At 44.7% G+C, this 13,826-nt stretch overlaps 1 protein-coding gene across 1 annotated transcript in view; it reads right to left on the bottom strand.

The window, feature by feature from the left end:
• Window positions 1-13,139, bottom strand: part of chrnb1 (cholinergic receptor, nicotinic, beta 1 (muscle)) — a 28,820-nt gene extending 15,681 nt beyond the window's left edge. Inside the window, exons 1-7 of the mRNA XM_038995757.1 lie at window positions 13,079-13,139; window positions 10,430-10,563; window positions 9,653-9,697; window positions 8,866-8,975; window positions 7,458-7,566; window positions 5,267-5,411; window positions 4,822-5,010 (exon numbers count right to left, since the gene is read on the bottom strand). Coding sequence (XP_038851685.1) covers window positions 4,822-5,010; window positions 5,267-5,411; window positions 7,458-7,566; window positions 8,866-8,975; window positions 9,653-9,697; window positions 10,430-10,563; window positions 13,079-13,139 — 793 coding nt within the window. The remainder of the gene's footprint in view (window positions 1-4,821; window positions 5,011-5,266; window positions 5,412-7,457; window positions 7,567-8,865; window positions 8,976-9,652; window positions 9,698-10,429; window positions 10,564-13,078) is intronic.
• Between the last annotated feature and the right edge of the window lie 687 nt (window positions 13,140-13,826).

The raw sequence follows: 13,826 nt of genomic DNA, 5'->3' as shown, positions 1-13,826 counted from the left end.
TGACACCCAGAGGAAGGTGTATGACGTGTATGTATACTAATAGGTCTTGTGCCCATGTATAGGCATGAAGAAGAACAGAGCATCGATTTCAGACGTTCCACTTCCTGGTCAGGAAAAGTGCTGCAGAATGAGTTCTGTTTCACTCAGAGAAATAATTCAAACGGTTTTAGAAACTAGAGAGTGTTTTCTATCCAATAGTAATAATAATATGCATATTGTACGAGCAAGAATTGAGTACGAGGCCGTTTGAAATGGGCACGATTTAACTGGCTACTCAATACTGCCCCTTGCAGCCATAAGAAGTTAGCACAATGTATAACCACTGATTTCAGCTCTAAATATGCACATTTTCGAACAAAACATAAGTGTATGTATAACCTGATGTTATAGGACTGTCATCTGATGAAGGTTTATGAACGTTAGTGAAAATTAATATCTTTTGCTGGTTTATTCGCTATCGCTAACGTGCCTATTGCTATCGCTAACGTGCCTTGATGAATGAATGCGGTAGTGTGGTAGGCTATTGTAGTAAGCTAATATAATGCTATATTGTGTTTTCGCTGTAAAACATTTTTTTTTTTTTTATCGGAAATATTGGCTGGATTCACAAGATGTTTGTCTTTAATTTGCTGTACACCATCGATTTTTCAGAAATGTTTTATGATGAGTATTTAGGTATTTGACGTTGGTGTCTGTAATTACTCTGGCTGCTTCGGTGCTATTTCTAACGGTAGCTGTGATGGTAGCTGCAATGTAAAACTGATTTATACCTCAAATATGCAAATTTTTCGAACAAAACATAGATTTATTATATAACATGTTATAAGACTGTCATCTTATGAAGTTGTTTCTTGTTTAGTTTGGTTGGTTCTTGGTTAGTTAGGTTGGCTTTGTGCATGCTACCTGTGCTGTGAAAAATGTCTGTCCTTTTTTGTATTTGGTGGTGAGCTAACATAAATATATGTGGTGTTTTCGCTGTAAAACATTTTAAAAATCGGACATGTTGACTGGATTCACAAGATGTGTATCTTTCATTTGCTGTATTGGACTTGTTAATGTGTGAAAGTTAAATATTTCTCAAAAATATTTTTTGAATTTCACGCTCTGCCTTTTCAGTGGAATGTGGGAGGAGTTCCGCTAGCGGAACCCCGGTGCCAGACAGGTTAAGACGGGATAAACTGTTCAATAGCGGATAAAAACAAAGTGGAGCGAGCTTTCAGGTCGCGCGCCCCTAACAAACAGTACACTACACTCGACCCTCGTTCTGAACAGCCCTACTTCTTAATTTCTCAAAGGAAAAACATCAACCAATTTCTAAAGACTATTGACATCCAGTGGAAGCGATAGGAACTGCAAGCAAGTGCCTTAAATCTAGATCCACATAGAAAACCCATTGAAAAGAGTGACCTCAAAAAAATTATAATTCCTGGATGGTTTGTCCTCGGGGTTTCGCCTGCCAAATAAGTTATGTTATACTCAGACATAATTTTAACAGTTTTAGAAACGTTATAGTGTTTTCTATCCAAATCTACCAATTATATGCATATCCTAGCTTCTGGGCCTGAGTAGCGGGTAGTTTACTTTGGGCACGCTTTTCATCCTGATGTGAAAATACCACCCCCTATCCCAAACAGGTTTTAAGGAGTGGGTTTGTGGCCTTTGTCATCTCTGCAAACAGGGAGTACACATGCATGTGTGTATGAGACCTTGAGGAGGGGGGGGGGGGCATAGAGAAGCACAGAGCTGAACAGAGACCGAGAGAAAGAGACTGTCTTTACATACAGAGCCCCAGGGACCCGGGTTTAAATGTGTCCTTGTACTGTCTGTGTGTTGTGCTGCTACGCTACAGTGCTGTCACAGTGTAGCCAAATAACACCCCCCCCCCCCCCTCTCTCTCTAACTCCCCTCCTACAGAAGCCTTGGGTCCATAAAGAGAAACATGTTCACAGGTAGGTGGGTTTTAACAAGCTTTTTTAGTGTTGAAGTGTGTGTGTGTGTGTGTGTGTGTGTGTGTGTGTGTGTGTGTGTGTGCTTGCGTGTGTCTTGGAGCCTGAAGGAACATTCTGTGCTCGTGGTCACCCATGAGAGGCTGTGTATGTGTAGGAAGACGAAGGTCATAGGAAAAACACACAATTTCTGCACAATGAGAGACTCTGTGATAGTTAGCCTTGTCTTCCACTGTGCCATAATATACATTATAAACTGGGTGGATCAAGCACTGAATGCTGATTGGTTTACAGATGTGATATATCAGACTGTATACCATGGGTATGACAAAACATTTATTTTTACTGCTCTAATTATGTTGGTAACCAGTTTATAATAGCAATAAGGCAACTCGGGGTTTGTGATATGTGGCCAATGTACCACGGCTAAGGTCTGTGTCCAGGCACTCCGCGTTGTGCGCAAGAGAAGCCCTTAGCCGTGGTATATTGGCCATATACCACATCCCCTCGTAGCTTATTGCTTAAGTATGCCAGACCCGTAGCACTCATGTCCGTAGCCATGAAGTGCTTTGAAATGCTGGTAATGGCTCACATCAACACCATTATCCCAGAAACCCTAGACCCATTCCAATTTGCATACCGCTCAAACAGATCCACAGATGATGCCCCAGGTGGTGAGGGTAGGTAGCAACACATCTGCCACGCTGATCCTCAACACTGGAGCCTCTAAGTTTGCAGACGACAACAGTGGTAGGCCTGAACACTGACAACGACGAGACAGCCTATTAGGGAGGAGGTCAGAGGCCTGGCTGGGCGGTGCCAGAATAACAACCTCTCCCTCAACGTGATCAAGACAAAGGAGATGACTGTGGACCCCAGAAAAAGGAAGGCTGAGCACGCCCCCATTCTCATCGACGGGGCTGTAGTGGAGCAGGTTGAGAGCTTCAAGTTCCTTGGTGTTCACATCGCCAACAAACTAGAATGGTCCAAACACACCAAGACAGTGAAGAGGGCACGACAAAACCTATTCCCCCTCAGGAAACTGAAAAGATTTGGCATGGGTCCTCAGATCCTCAAAAAGGTTTTACAGCTGCAAAATCCAGCGCATTCTGACTGGTTGCATCACTGCCTGGTACGGCAACTGCTCAGCCTCCGACCGCAAGGCACTACAGAGGGTAGTGCGTACGGCCCAGTATATCACTGGTGCCAAGCTCCCTGCCATCCAGGACCTCTATACCAGGCGGTGTCAGAGGAAGGCCCTAAAAATGGTCAAAGACCCCAGCTACCCCAGTCATAGACTGTTCTCTCTGCTACCACTTGGCAAGTGGTACCGGAGCGCCAAGTCTAGGACCAAAAGGCTTCGCAACAGCTTTTACCCCTAAGCCATAAGACTCCTGAACAGGTAATCAAATGGCTACCCGGACTATTTGCATTGTGTCCCCCCCCCCAACCCCTGTTTTACACTGCTGCTACTCTCTGTTTATCATCTATGCATAGTCACTTTAACTATACCTACATGTCCATATCTCAATTAGCCCGACTAACCGGTGCCCCTGCACAATGACTCTGTACCGGTACCACCTGTATATAGCCTCGTTACTGTTATTTTCACCGTTTTTTATTTTATTTCTTTACTTATCTATTGTTTACCTAATACCCATTTTTTACTTAAAAATTGCACTGTTGGTTAGGACTTGTAAGTAAGCATTTCACTGTAACACCTGTTGTATTCGACGTACGTGACAAATAAACTTGAACTTGATTTGATTTAGCAGACACTTTTATCCAAAGCAACCTACAGTCATGCATGTGTAACAGATGTGAAATGGCTATCTAGTTAGCGGTGGTGCGCGCTAATAGCCTTTCAATCGGTGACGTCACTTGCTCTGAGACCTTGAAGTAGTGGTTCCCCTTGCTCTGCAAGGGCCGCGGCCTTTGTGGAGCGATGGGAAACGATGCTTCGTGTGTGACTGTTGTTGATGTGTGCAGAGGGTCCCTGGTTTGCGCCCGGGTCGGGGCAAGGGGACGCCATAAAGTTATACTGTAAAATTGATGCTGTTGAACCGGATCACTGGTTGCTACGGAAAGGGGGGTGAGTGTAACGGATGTGAAATGGCTAGCTAGTTAGCGGTGGTGCGCGCTGATAGCCTTTCAATCGGTGACGTCAATTGCTCTGAGACCTTGAAGTAGTGGTTCCCTTTGCTCTGCAAGGGCCGTGGCTTTTGTGGAGCGATGGGTAACGACGCTTCGTGGGTGACTGTTGTTGATGTGTGCAGAGGGTCCCTGGTTCGCGCCCGGGTCGGGGCGAGGGGACGGTCTAAAGTTATACTGTTACACATGCATACATTTTACTTATGGGTGGTCCCACTACCCTGGCGCTACAAGCACCATGCTCTACCAACTGAGCTTCAGTTGGACCATACTACAACAGCAGGCTATTTTTAAAACATGTATTACCGATCTATATGGTTCTATAAATGAACAGTATATAAATACATGAATCTGTTCAACCTACTATTAAGTACCGGCAATCCTGTTTTAGGATGCATATCATGATGAAGAGGGCAATATCAACATAGACATCCACATACTCCTTAAATGTATTAATTTCACTCATTCTATAACACACTGTTCTCTCTGCTATATTAGAAGTAGTTGCACCTAATGTCTGTCTTGCATTACACTCCTAATAGTTAAGGTTAGTATTAAAGGAGGCTAAACTGATCCTGAATCTGTGCCTCACCAGCGCCAAGGTTAGGGTTATGATTAGGGTCGATGAGGCTAAACTGATCTTAGATCTGTGCCTATGTGTGGTGAGCGCTCTGGTACATAAATCCATTATTATTACACTGATCCTAGATCTGTGCTATCTCACCAGCGTCGGGCGGCAGGTAGAAGTTGAAGATGGCTATGCAGGTGAGGAGGATACAGGGGATGATGATGTTGAAGACATAGTAGAGAGGCTTCCTCTCGATGATCAGGTAGAAGGTGATGTCTTCATACAGGTCCTCACGGATCTCATTCTTCCTGCTGGGCTGGTGGCGGATGTACCATTCCCCACTCTCTGGGGACAGTGGGTGTTTGGTAACATAATGAAAACGTAACCAAACCAAAGTCTTTTTCAGTGAACATACACAGCAAAGTAGATTATTCTAATCATCATTGTTCTAATCTCTTCTCTAGCCCTGGGTTCAAACAGTATTTGTGTCCTTTCAACACACACATTTGATTGTTTCCATTGTGCCAGCAGGACAACTCCATCTAAGTGCAGCTGGAGTAGTTGCACGTTTGTGCGAGCGTGCGTCCTCTCGTGTCCTCACCACTGAAGCCTCCGTCATATTGGATCTCTTTGATCTCTTTGCCCTGGTCATCCAGAGCGTACTGCAGGTCCACCTCTGATGAGTCGTAGGTGTAAGACTTGAACACCATGGTGCAGTTCTGCCAGTCAAATGGGAAGTAGGTCACCTGGACACATGCAACAGGAAAGAGAGGATGTTAGGGTCACGGCTCGAAGGGATCCAGCTTTGTCAAATTAACGTCAGATGTGACTTTTCGTAGCAGGTTCGGATAACTTAGGCAGCAGGTTAGGATCATTTACGTGGCAGGGTAGGAGAATTAGGTTAAGGTTAGAAAAATTAAACTTGAGGTTAATTTGACAAAAGGATCCCTTCTAGCCATGACCGTGTTATGACAAAAAGAGAGGACACACAGAGAGGGTAAAAGTAACCACAACAAGCGTGTGTGTTTATATGCATGCGTGTCTCCGCGCACATGTGTGAATGTGTGCGCACCTGCATTCAGTGTGTCAGTGTTTCCGCTGCAGTCACTTAGCTGTGGCGCTGCGCCACGTCAAAAATCATTGCCGACACGACCCCAAAATATGGAACATGAAAGAAGAAAATGTTTCTGCCGAGGCGCACTTTGAAGATGCTAGAACAATCCATATTTACTTTCCCTCTGCAAACAAAACGAGTAATGAATAGAAAATTCAGACAACCTCAGAATAGATCTATTTACCTAGTCGGCATGTTGTTGGTTGCTCTACGCAGCAGAAATATTCCTCTCCAGGTGCATTCAAGTGCCATCGGGAGGGAAACATGCATTCTGACAAGCAGTCAATGCACAAAACATTCTTCCAGTTTTAATGCCTTTGTTAAAAAAAAGAGGATCCCAGCTTTCCATTCCTACTTGATTTATTTCTCAACTCCTAAATATGCACGAATTGCACCATTTTAAACAGCGGCATAGTTAAGCACCATACTGCTATGCAATTGCATATGGAAGAGTATAATATTGTATAACACGGGTCAATTGTAGGGTAACTTGGGGTAAAACGCCACCCCACCTCAAGATAATTGTTCAGGATACGCTTGTTTTTGGGCAAGACTAGTGGCAAGCAGGGAAAGTGTTGGGGGGGTGGGGTGACAAGTGGTTTCTGTGAGAAGTACAGGCATGTTTTACCCAGGTGGTGGTTACCCCAAGTTACCCTAACAGGTAGGACTATATTATATCCACTGTGCTTATGCAAATTTTTTGGGACATAAAATTAATCAATAGGATGCTAACTAGTTAAAGGATCAAATTTGGGATCGAGCTAATGATTAGCCCAATAGGGTAAATGCAGATGGGCAACCCCATGCTTCAGCCTATTCATTTATAGCCACTATGCTGCATCAGTTGGGCTACAGGTGATAATGCTTATACCTGATAATATGGACCCTGCATAGGATAAATGCATGGTCCAATATGTTCAAATTATTTTAACAATTAATCATTTCTGGAGGTGAAAATCATATTTTAAATGTCCTTTAAAAAAAAATTGTTTCTCAGTCCTTCTATATAATAATGGGGGGGAGACACACCACTGCTACACAATTTTTATCCCTTTTTCTCCCCAACTTCATGATATCCAATTTGGTAGTTACAGTCTTGTCCCATTGCTGCATCTGGGGGGGCGAAGGTCGAGAGCCGTGCGTCCTCCGACACACAACCCAGCCAAGCCGCACTGCTTCTTGACACAATGCCCGCTTAACCCGGAAGCCAGACGCACCAGGAAGAAAGGAGGAAACACTGTACACCTGGCGACTGTGTCAGCGTGCACTGCGCCCGGCCCGCCACAGGAGTCGCTAGTGCGCGATGGGACAAGGGCATCCACGCCGGCCAAACCCTCCCCTAACCCGGACGACGCTGGGCCAATTGTGCGCCGCCCCATGGGCCTGGACTCATGGGCCTGGACTCATGGGCCTGGACTCATGGGCCTGGACTCATGGGCCTGGACTCATGGGCCTGGACTCATGGGCCTGGACTCATGGGCCTGGACTCGAACCAGGATCTCTAGTGGCACAGCTAGCACTGCAGCGCCTTAGACCACTGCGCCACTCGGGAGGCCTGCTACACATCTTTAAGGAAACATTGGTGTGTGTGTGTGTGTGTCTTCGCATCCATGTATGAATGTATGCGCACCTGCAATCGGTGTGTGTGTACATCCATGTGTGTGCATGTGTGTGTCACCTTGACCCCACAGGAACTGCAGAAGAGGGCAGGGGGAGACCAAGTCACCCTCCCACTACTATAGGCCTGGACAGCAACATGGAGGGCCACATCAAACACACCATCATTACTGCAGAGAGAGAGAGGGGGTGGGGGTGCAGAGAGAGCGACAGAGAATGAGACAAAGAGACAGAAAAATACCATTCTCACTGTAGATTAAGTATCCTGTCTAAAGGGCTGTAAGAAATAAGCTTACAGTTCCTATTAAACTCATAATGCAAGATACAACAGAGACGTCACCACAATTAGAGAGGCAGATTGAGCACGCAGTACTGCAGTCTACACGGCATGGTTTTATAGGCTTGGCAATAGGCTATTGAAAGCTCGTCCTTATGGCTAGGGTCCCTCTAAAACCCTCTCCCTGTTTTCAGAGGTAATATGAGAAACATTGATCACCCTCTCTCTCACACACACAGAGAGACGAGTACACACACTTGCCAGCTCACAAGCACACACACAAACAGGTGGAGCTAAACTCTTGTAAAAAAAACGGTTCCAAAAGGGTTCTTTAGCTGTCCCCATAGCAGAACCCTTTTTGGTTTCAGTTACAACCCTTTTTGGTTCCAGGTAGAACCCTCTGTGGAAACGGTTCTACTTGGAACCCAAAGGACTTCTACCTGGTACCGAAAATGTTCTACCTGGAACCAAAAAGGGCTCTTCAAAGGGTTCTGCTATGGGGACAGCCGAAGAACGTTTTTAGGTTCTACGTAGATAGCACCTTTTTTTCTAAGTGTTGGAGAGTGTGTGTGTGCTTGCTTGTATGTGCGTCCAGCTTCACTCCCCACTCCTCTGTGCTGTGTGGTTCTGTGTGAGTGGGTTCCCAGCTGGAGCGTTGTCTGAGCGGTGTGGTGCCACTGGCTCTGTTATTGGGGAGCCGCGCTGCCTAATTGCCTATAAAGCAGTGATGAATGAACGGAGCAGAGGGGATATTTACAGCACAGTTAATGGGAGCCTCCACACTGACTGAGCGAGTGTGTGTGTGTACGCTGTCCTGGCTGACCCATCCAGGTTCTGCCAAAACTATTGCAGTGAACTAAAAAGACATGGTGTTGAATGATAATGGCCAGGAGCAGAAGCCATCAAAATAGCCAATATTCTCAAAAAAGCTTTTTGGACACAACCCTTAGCTTTTTAGTATCTAAATGACTGAGACCACTAACATTTTGTTATTCATTATGGAATTGGAACGTCATTATACTTCCTGAGTTGAAATGGACACCCGGGTAACAATATATACCATTTAAAATAGACTTTTATCCAAAGTGACTTTTGTATGGGTGGCCCCAGCAGGAATCAAACCCATGTCCCTGTTGTTGCTAGTGCAATGCTCTACCAACTGAGCTACACAGGAGGAATAACAGGTTCTTACTTGTTGATGAGGACGATGTCAGGCAGCCAGACCTTCCCAGCAGGAAGTCTCATCACCTCGATCCCGTCATTGTCTTTAGGTTTCCAGGAGAGACGGTGGTCTGTCCACTCCTGATATCACAGCGATGTGTGTGTGTGTGTGTGTGTCAGACAGACAGACAAACAGACAGACAGACAGACAGACAGACAGACAGACAGACAGACAGACAGACAGAGACAGACAGAGACAGACAGAGACAGACAGAGACAGACAGAGACAGACAGACAGACAAATTGTCCGTGTGTGCGTTGGGTGTTGGGTTTAAGTTTCAATGATTTAAAAACAGACGGAAACACCACGAGAAAGACAAGAGATAGAAAAAGAGGTTGGAAAAAGGTGCATGTGAGCGGGAGAAACGGAGAGAGACGGAGGGGATAACTTTCTGATTTGAAATCTAACCACTTCATCATTTGATCAATTTATTTCACATTTTACAGCTCGTGTCATTAACTATAGGGAGCACAATATTGCAGTGCATTTGGCCATGAATAATATCAATAACATTTGCATAAGTTTTTCATTTTGCATAAACTGTGTATTATTATTTCAAGTGTTCTTACTGGGTGCGTGATTTGTATTGCGGTGTTGTGTGTGTTGACATTTCAGCTTTATAAAGCTCTGCTGATGCACAGAGAAATGTTTTACACGCAAATAAAGTTATTGAATTGGAGCCTGGGTCAAGGTAGACTGAATAGTAACATTAAAGAGAGAGAGAGAGAGAAAGAGTACAGTTTGTACACACACTTACCAGGTTCATGATAACGATTGTGCTCATCTCTTCTGCTTTCATGTTCTAGGGAGAAAGAGCACACAGTAAGGTCGTGGTGCATTATGGGAAGGCCCTCCACTACAAGACAGCTGGGAACAGTGTGGATGTCTGCCCTCCTTCTCTCTCTATACCTGAAACCAGAGAGGGGTAATGTTTGGAAACAGGGGTACAGTGGGGATAAAAGGGGTGAGTTGTTGGGGTTTGGTGGTACAGTACGTAGAAGTCACCTCTAACTACTGATTCAAGGTCAGATATTTTTTTATCCCCCTAATGATTATGATTAGAATGCCGGTTGGGTAATCTGATCTTAGATCTGTGGTGAAAAGCAGCAGTGAATGGGGTTGGAGTGATTGTCTCTGACCAGGGGCATATAGTTGCACTGAGCACAGAGAACTGACCGGCCAGGCGCTGCTATTTAAAACCTGCAGAAGAATGTCAGCTAGCTAGACAGCTGTCCTGACCTAGCAGAGAGAGGAAAGGAGATGAGAGGGGGAGAGGGAGGGGTCTAGCTAGACAGCTGTCCTGACCTAGCAGAGAGAGGAAAGAAGAAGGGGGGGGGAGGGGTGAACCATGTAACTCTCCCTCTATCTATCACCTGATCTCTACATAGCCCTATCATTTACTCATTCACTTCCTGTAACACTTTGGATGTGTCATGTTCACTGGTATGTTGATGGAATGTAGCCAGTAACGTAGTGGTTAGGTGTTTGTGTGTGAGTGTGAGTGTGTGTGAGTGTGTGTTGCGGCACCCCTTACCAGGCTGACGAAGGAGGAGAGGATCATGCCAATCCGGACCACCACCTTGGCGCCAGGTGAGGCCGCAGGGCGAACCTTCAGGTTGTAGTTATTGAACAGGTCTTTAATCAGCTGCTTCTCCCCCTCCGACGCACCTGAAGGGGGAGGGAGGGAGGATGGGACCATAGGATAACATAAAATGCTATAATGTAATATACAGTTGAAGACAGAAGCTTACATACATTTAGGTTGGAGTCATTAAAACTCGTGTTTCAACCACTCCACAAATTTCTTATTAAACTATAGTTTTGGCAAGTCGGTTAGGACATTTTTTCCAACAATTGTTTACAGACAGATTAATTCACTGTATCACAATTCCAGTGGGTCAGAAGATTACATACACTAAGTTGACTGTGCCTTTAAACAGCTTGTAAAATTCCAGAAAATGATGTCATGGCTTTAGAAACTTCTGATAGGCTAATTGACATCATTTGAGTCAATTGGAGGTGTATTTCAAGGCCTACCTTCAAACTCAGTGCCTCTTTGCTTGACATCATGGGAAAATCAAAAGAAATCAGCCAAGACCTCAGAAAAAAAATTGTAGACATCCACAGGTCTGGTTCATCTTTGGGAGCAATTTCCAAATGTCTGAAGGTACCACTTTTATCTGTACAACAATAGTACGCAAGTATAAACACCATGGGACCACGCAGCCGTCATACCGCTCAGGAAGAAGACGCATTCTGTCTCCTAGAGATGAAAGTACTTTGGTGCAAAAAGTACAAATCAATCCCAGAACAACAGCAAAGGACCTTGTGAAGATGCTGGAGGAAACAGGCACAAAAGTATCTATATCCACAGTAAAACAAGTCCAATATTGACATAACCTGAAAGGCCTCTCAGCAAGGAAGAAGCCACTGCTCCAAAACCGCCATAAAGCCAGACTACAACTGCACATGGGGACAAAGATTGTACTTTTTGGAGAAATGTCCTCTGGTCTGAAACAAAAATAGAACTGTTTGGCCATAATCAACAAATTGGTCTTCCAAATGGACAATGACCCCAAACATACTTCCAAAGTTGTGGCAAAATGGCTTAAGGACAACAAAGTCAAGGTATTGGAGCGGCCATCACAAAATCCTGACCTCAATCGTATAGAAAAGGCCTACAAACCTGACTCCGTTACACCAGCTCTGTCAGGAAGAATGGGCCAAAATTCACCCAACTAATTGTGGGAAGCTTGTGGAAGGCTACCCGAAACGTTTGACCCAAGTTAAACAATTTAAAGGCAATGCTACCAAATACTAATTGTGTGTATGTAAACTTCTGACCTACTGGGAATGTGATGAAAGAAATAAAAGCTGTAATTTATCATTCGCTCTACTATTATTCTGACATTTCACATTCTTAAAATGAAGTGGTGATCCTAACTGACCTAAGACAGGGAATTTTTACTTGGATTAAATGTCAGGAATTGTGAAAAACTGAGTTGAAATGTATTGGGCTAAGGTGTATGTAAACTTCCGACTTATATTGTATCTGGATTGGTTAATTGATTGTGCTGGAATATAAGCCTATACTTTGGTGGCTCGTCAGGACCAGCCACTCCTGGCATAAAGCAGGTTGTGGAAGGGTGCATCCTTAACCTTCTGCACCTCACTACCCTGAAATATTCTTACACATTTTTTGTCTACCAAAAAAGAGAGACATAAATAATATTTGAAATCCTTGCCATTGCAACAGCCAAGCTCAATCAAGCGCAGCTGAAGTATTTGAAAAGATTTCAAATCTGAATTGAACCCAGGTCTGGTGAGAGTGCAAACCCCTGTATAACCAGCCCGGTGGCCCTGTAAGCGTCCAACCCTTAGCCCTGCCAAACTGTCCAATATTGACGCAGGGTAGCACTTCCATGCATAACTACTGTTTTCCCCTCTTCCTCTGAAGGTTTCACAGCATTTATAATGGCCAGCTTTGGAGGCAGCAGCATTCATCATGTGGCCCTACGAACCAGTTGCCCAGCAGGACCGCCTCTGACAGGGACAAATTACAGCCATCACACAACCAGGCACCTCCATTAGCCAAGCACAGGAAGGGACAGACAGATGGGGAGCCGGGAGGGACTCAGACAGTTGTTAAACGTTTAGCACCTCCCGTTTAGGCTACACCATGTAGGCCTCGAAATCAGGTAGGATGTGTGAGTAGAACTTATTTGGAATAAAAGTATACACCAGATTTTGTGTGAGCTCACGACAAATTCCACTGTCACTTGTTATTCAGTGGCCTTTTAACTGTACAGAAATGATAGATAGCTGAGAGTAGAGGCAGTAATGAGTCCTTCTGTATAGATGCCAGATGCCACACACACACCTCCCCTCAAACGAACTACAGACAGCTGGGTGGTAAAAAAAAATAAACTATTGTAGAAATTAATTTAAAAATAATTTAAAAAACACCATTATGGACCTCTCCTAATTATAAAACTCAATCATACTGATATGGTCTGGGGTGGTTTCTCCTGGGGAGTTTCTGAAGACAGGACTCCCCTAAATTCGCGCATAAAATAGCCGGCCCATCAACACTTGACAACAATTGAAATAAGTAGGTATTTTCAAACTACATCGACCGTGAGTTACCATGTCTCCACAACTCTGTTTCTGAAGTCCCACTTACCTCCCACCGCGTACAGGCCACACAAGCAACATAACAGCAGGAGCAAGTCCAGGGCCCTCATGGCGACCCACAAACCGACAGGCCTTCAAAACAGTGAGTATTTATACTCTTTTACACGACAAATATCAGTTATTATGCTGTTTGTGCGGTGTAGTTCCTCGGTCTCCGTGTAAATCCAGAGTGTTGCTGTCTGTCAGTCAGGCAGGCAGATCGAGTTAACTGCTGTCTGCTCAAATTACCTCCACGTGAGCGGGGGCACTGTGTCCACCGGGAGAGACCGCAGACGACTTGCATTGGAGACGGGGCGGATTTGATTCAGATTCTCATAAAGTACCAGTCAAACGTTTGGACACACCTACTCATTCAAGGGTTTGTCTTTATTTTTACTATGTTCTACATTGTAGAATAATAGTGAAGACATCAAAACTATGAAATAACACATATGGAATCATGTAGTAACCAAAAAAGTGTTAAATGAGATTCTCCAAAGTAGCCACCCTTTGCTTTGATGACAGCTTTGCATACTCTTGGCATTCTGTCAACCAGGTTCACCTGGAATGCTTTTCCAACAGTCTTGAAGGAGTTCCCACATATGCTGAGCATTTGTTGGCTGTTTTTCCTTCACTCTGCGGTCCAACTCATCCCAAACCATCTCAATTGGGTTGAGGTCGGGTGATTGTGGAGGTGAGGTCATCTGATGCAGCAATCCATCACTCCCCTTCTTGGTGAAATAGCCCTTACACAGCCT

Source organism: Salvelinus namaycush, chromosome 6, assembly GCF_016432855.1.
Source record: "Salvelinus namaycush isolate Seneca chromosome 6, SaNama_1.0, whole genome shotgun sequence".
Classification (NCBI taxonomy): domain Eukaryota; kingdom Metazoa; phylum Chordata; class Actinopteri; order Salmoniformes; family Salmonidae; genus Salvelinus; species Salvelinus namaycush.
The sequence above is the reverse complement of the archived record's forward strand: the minus strand, read 5'-3'. Positions and strand labels throughout refer to the sequence as shown.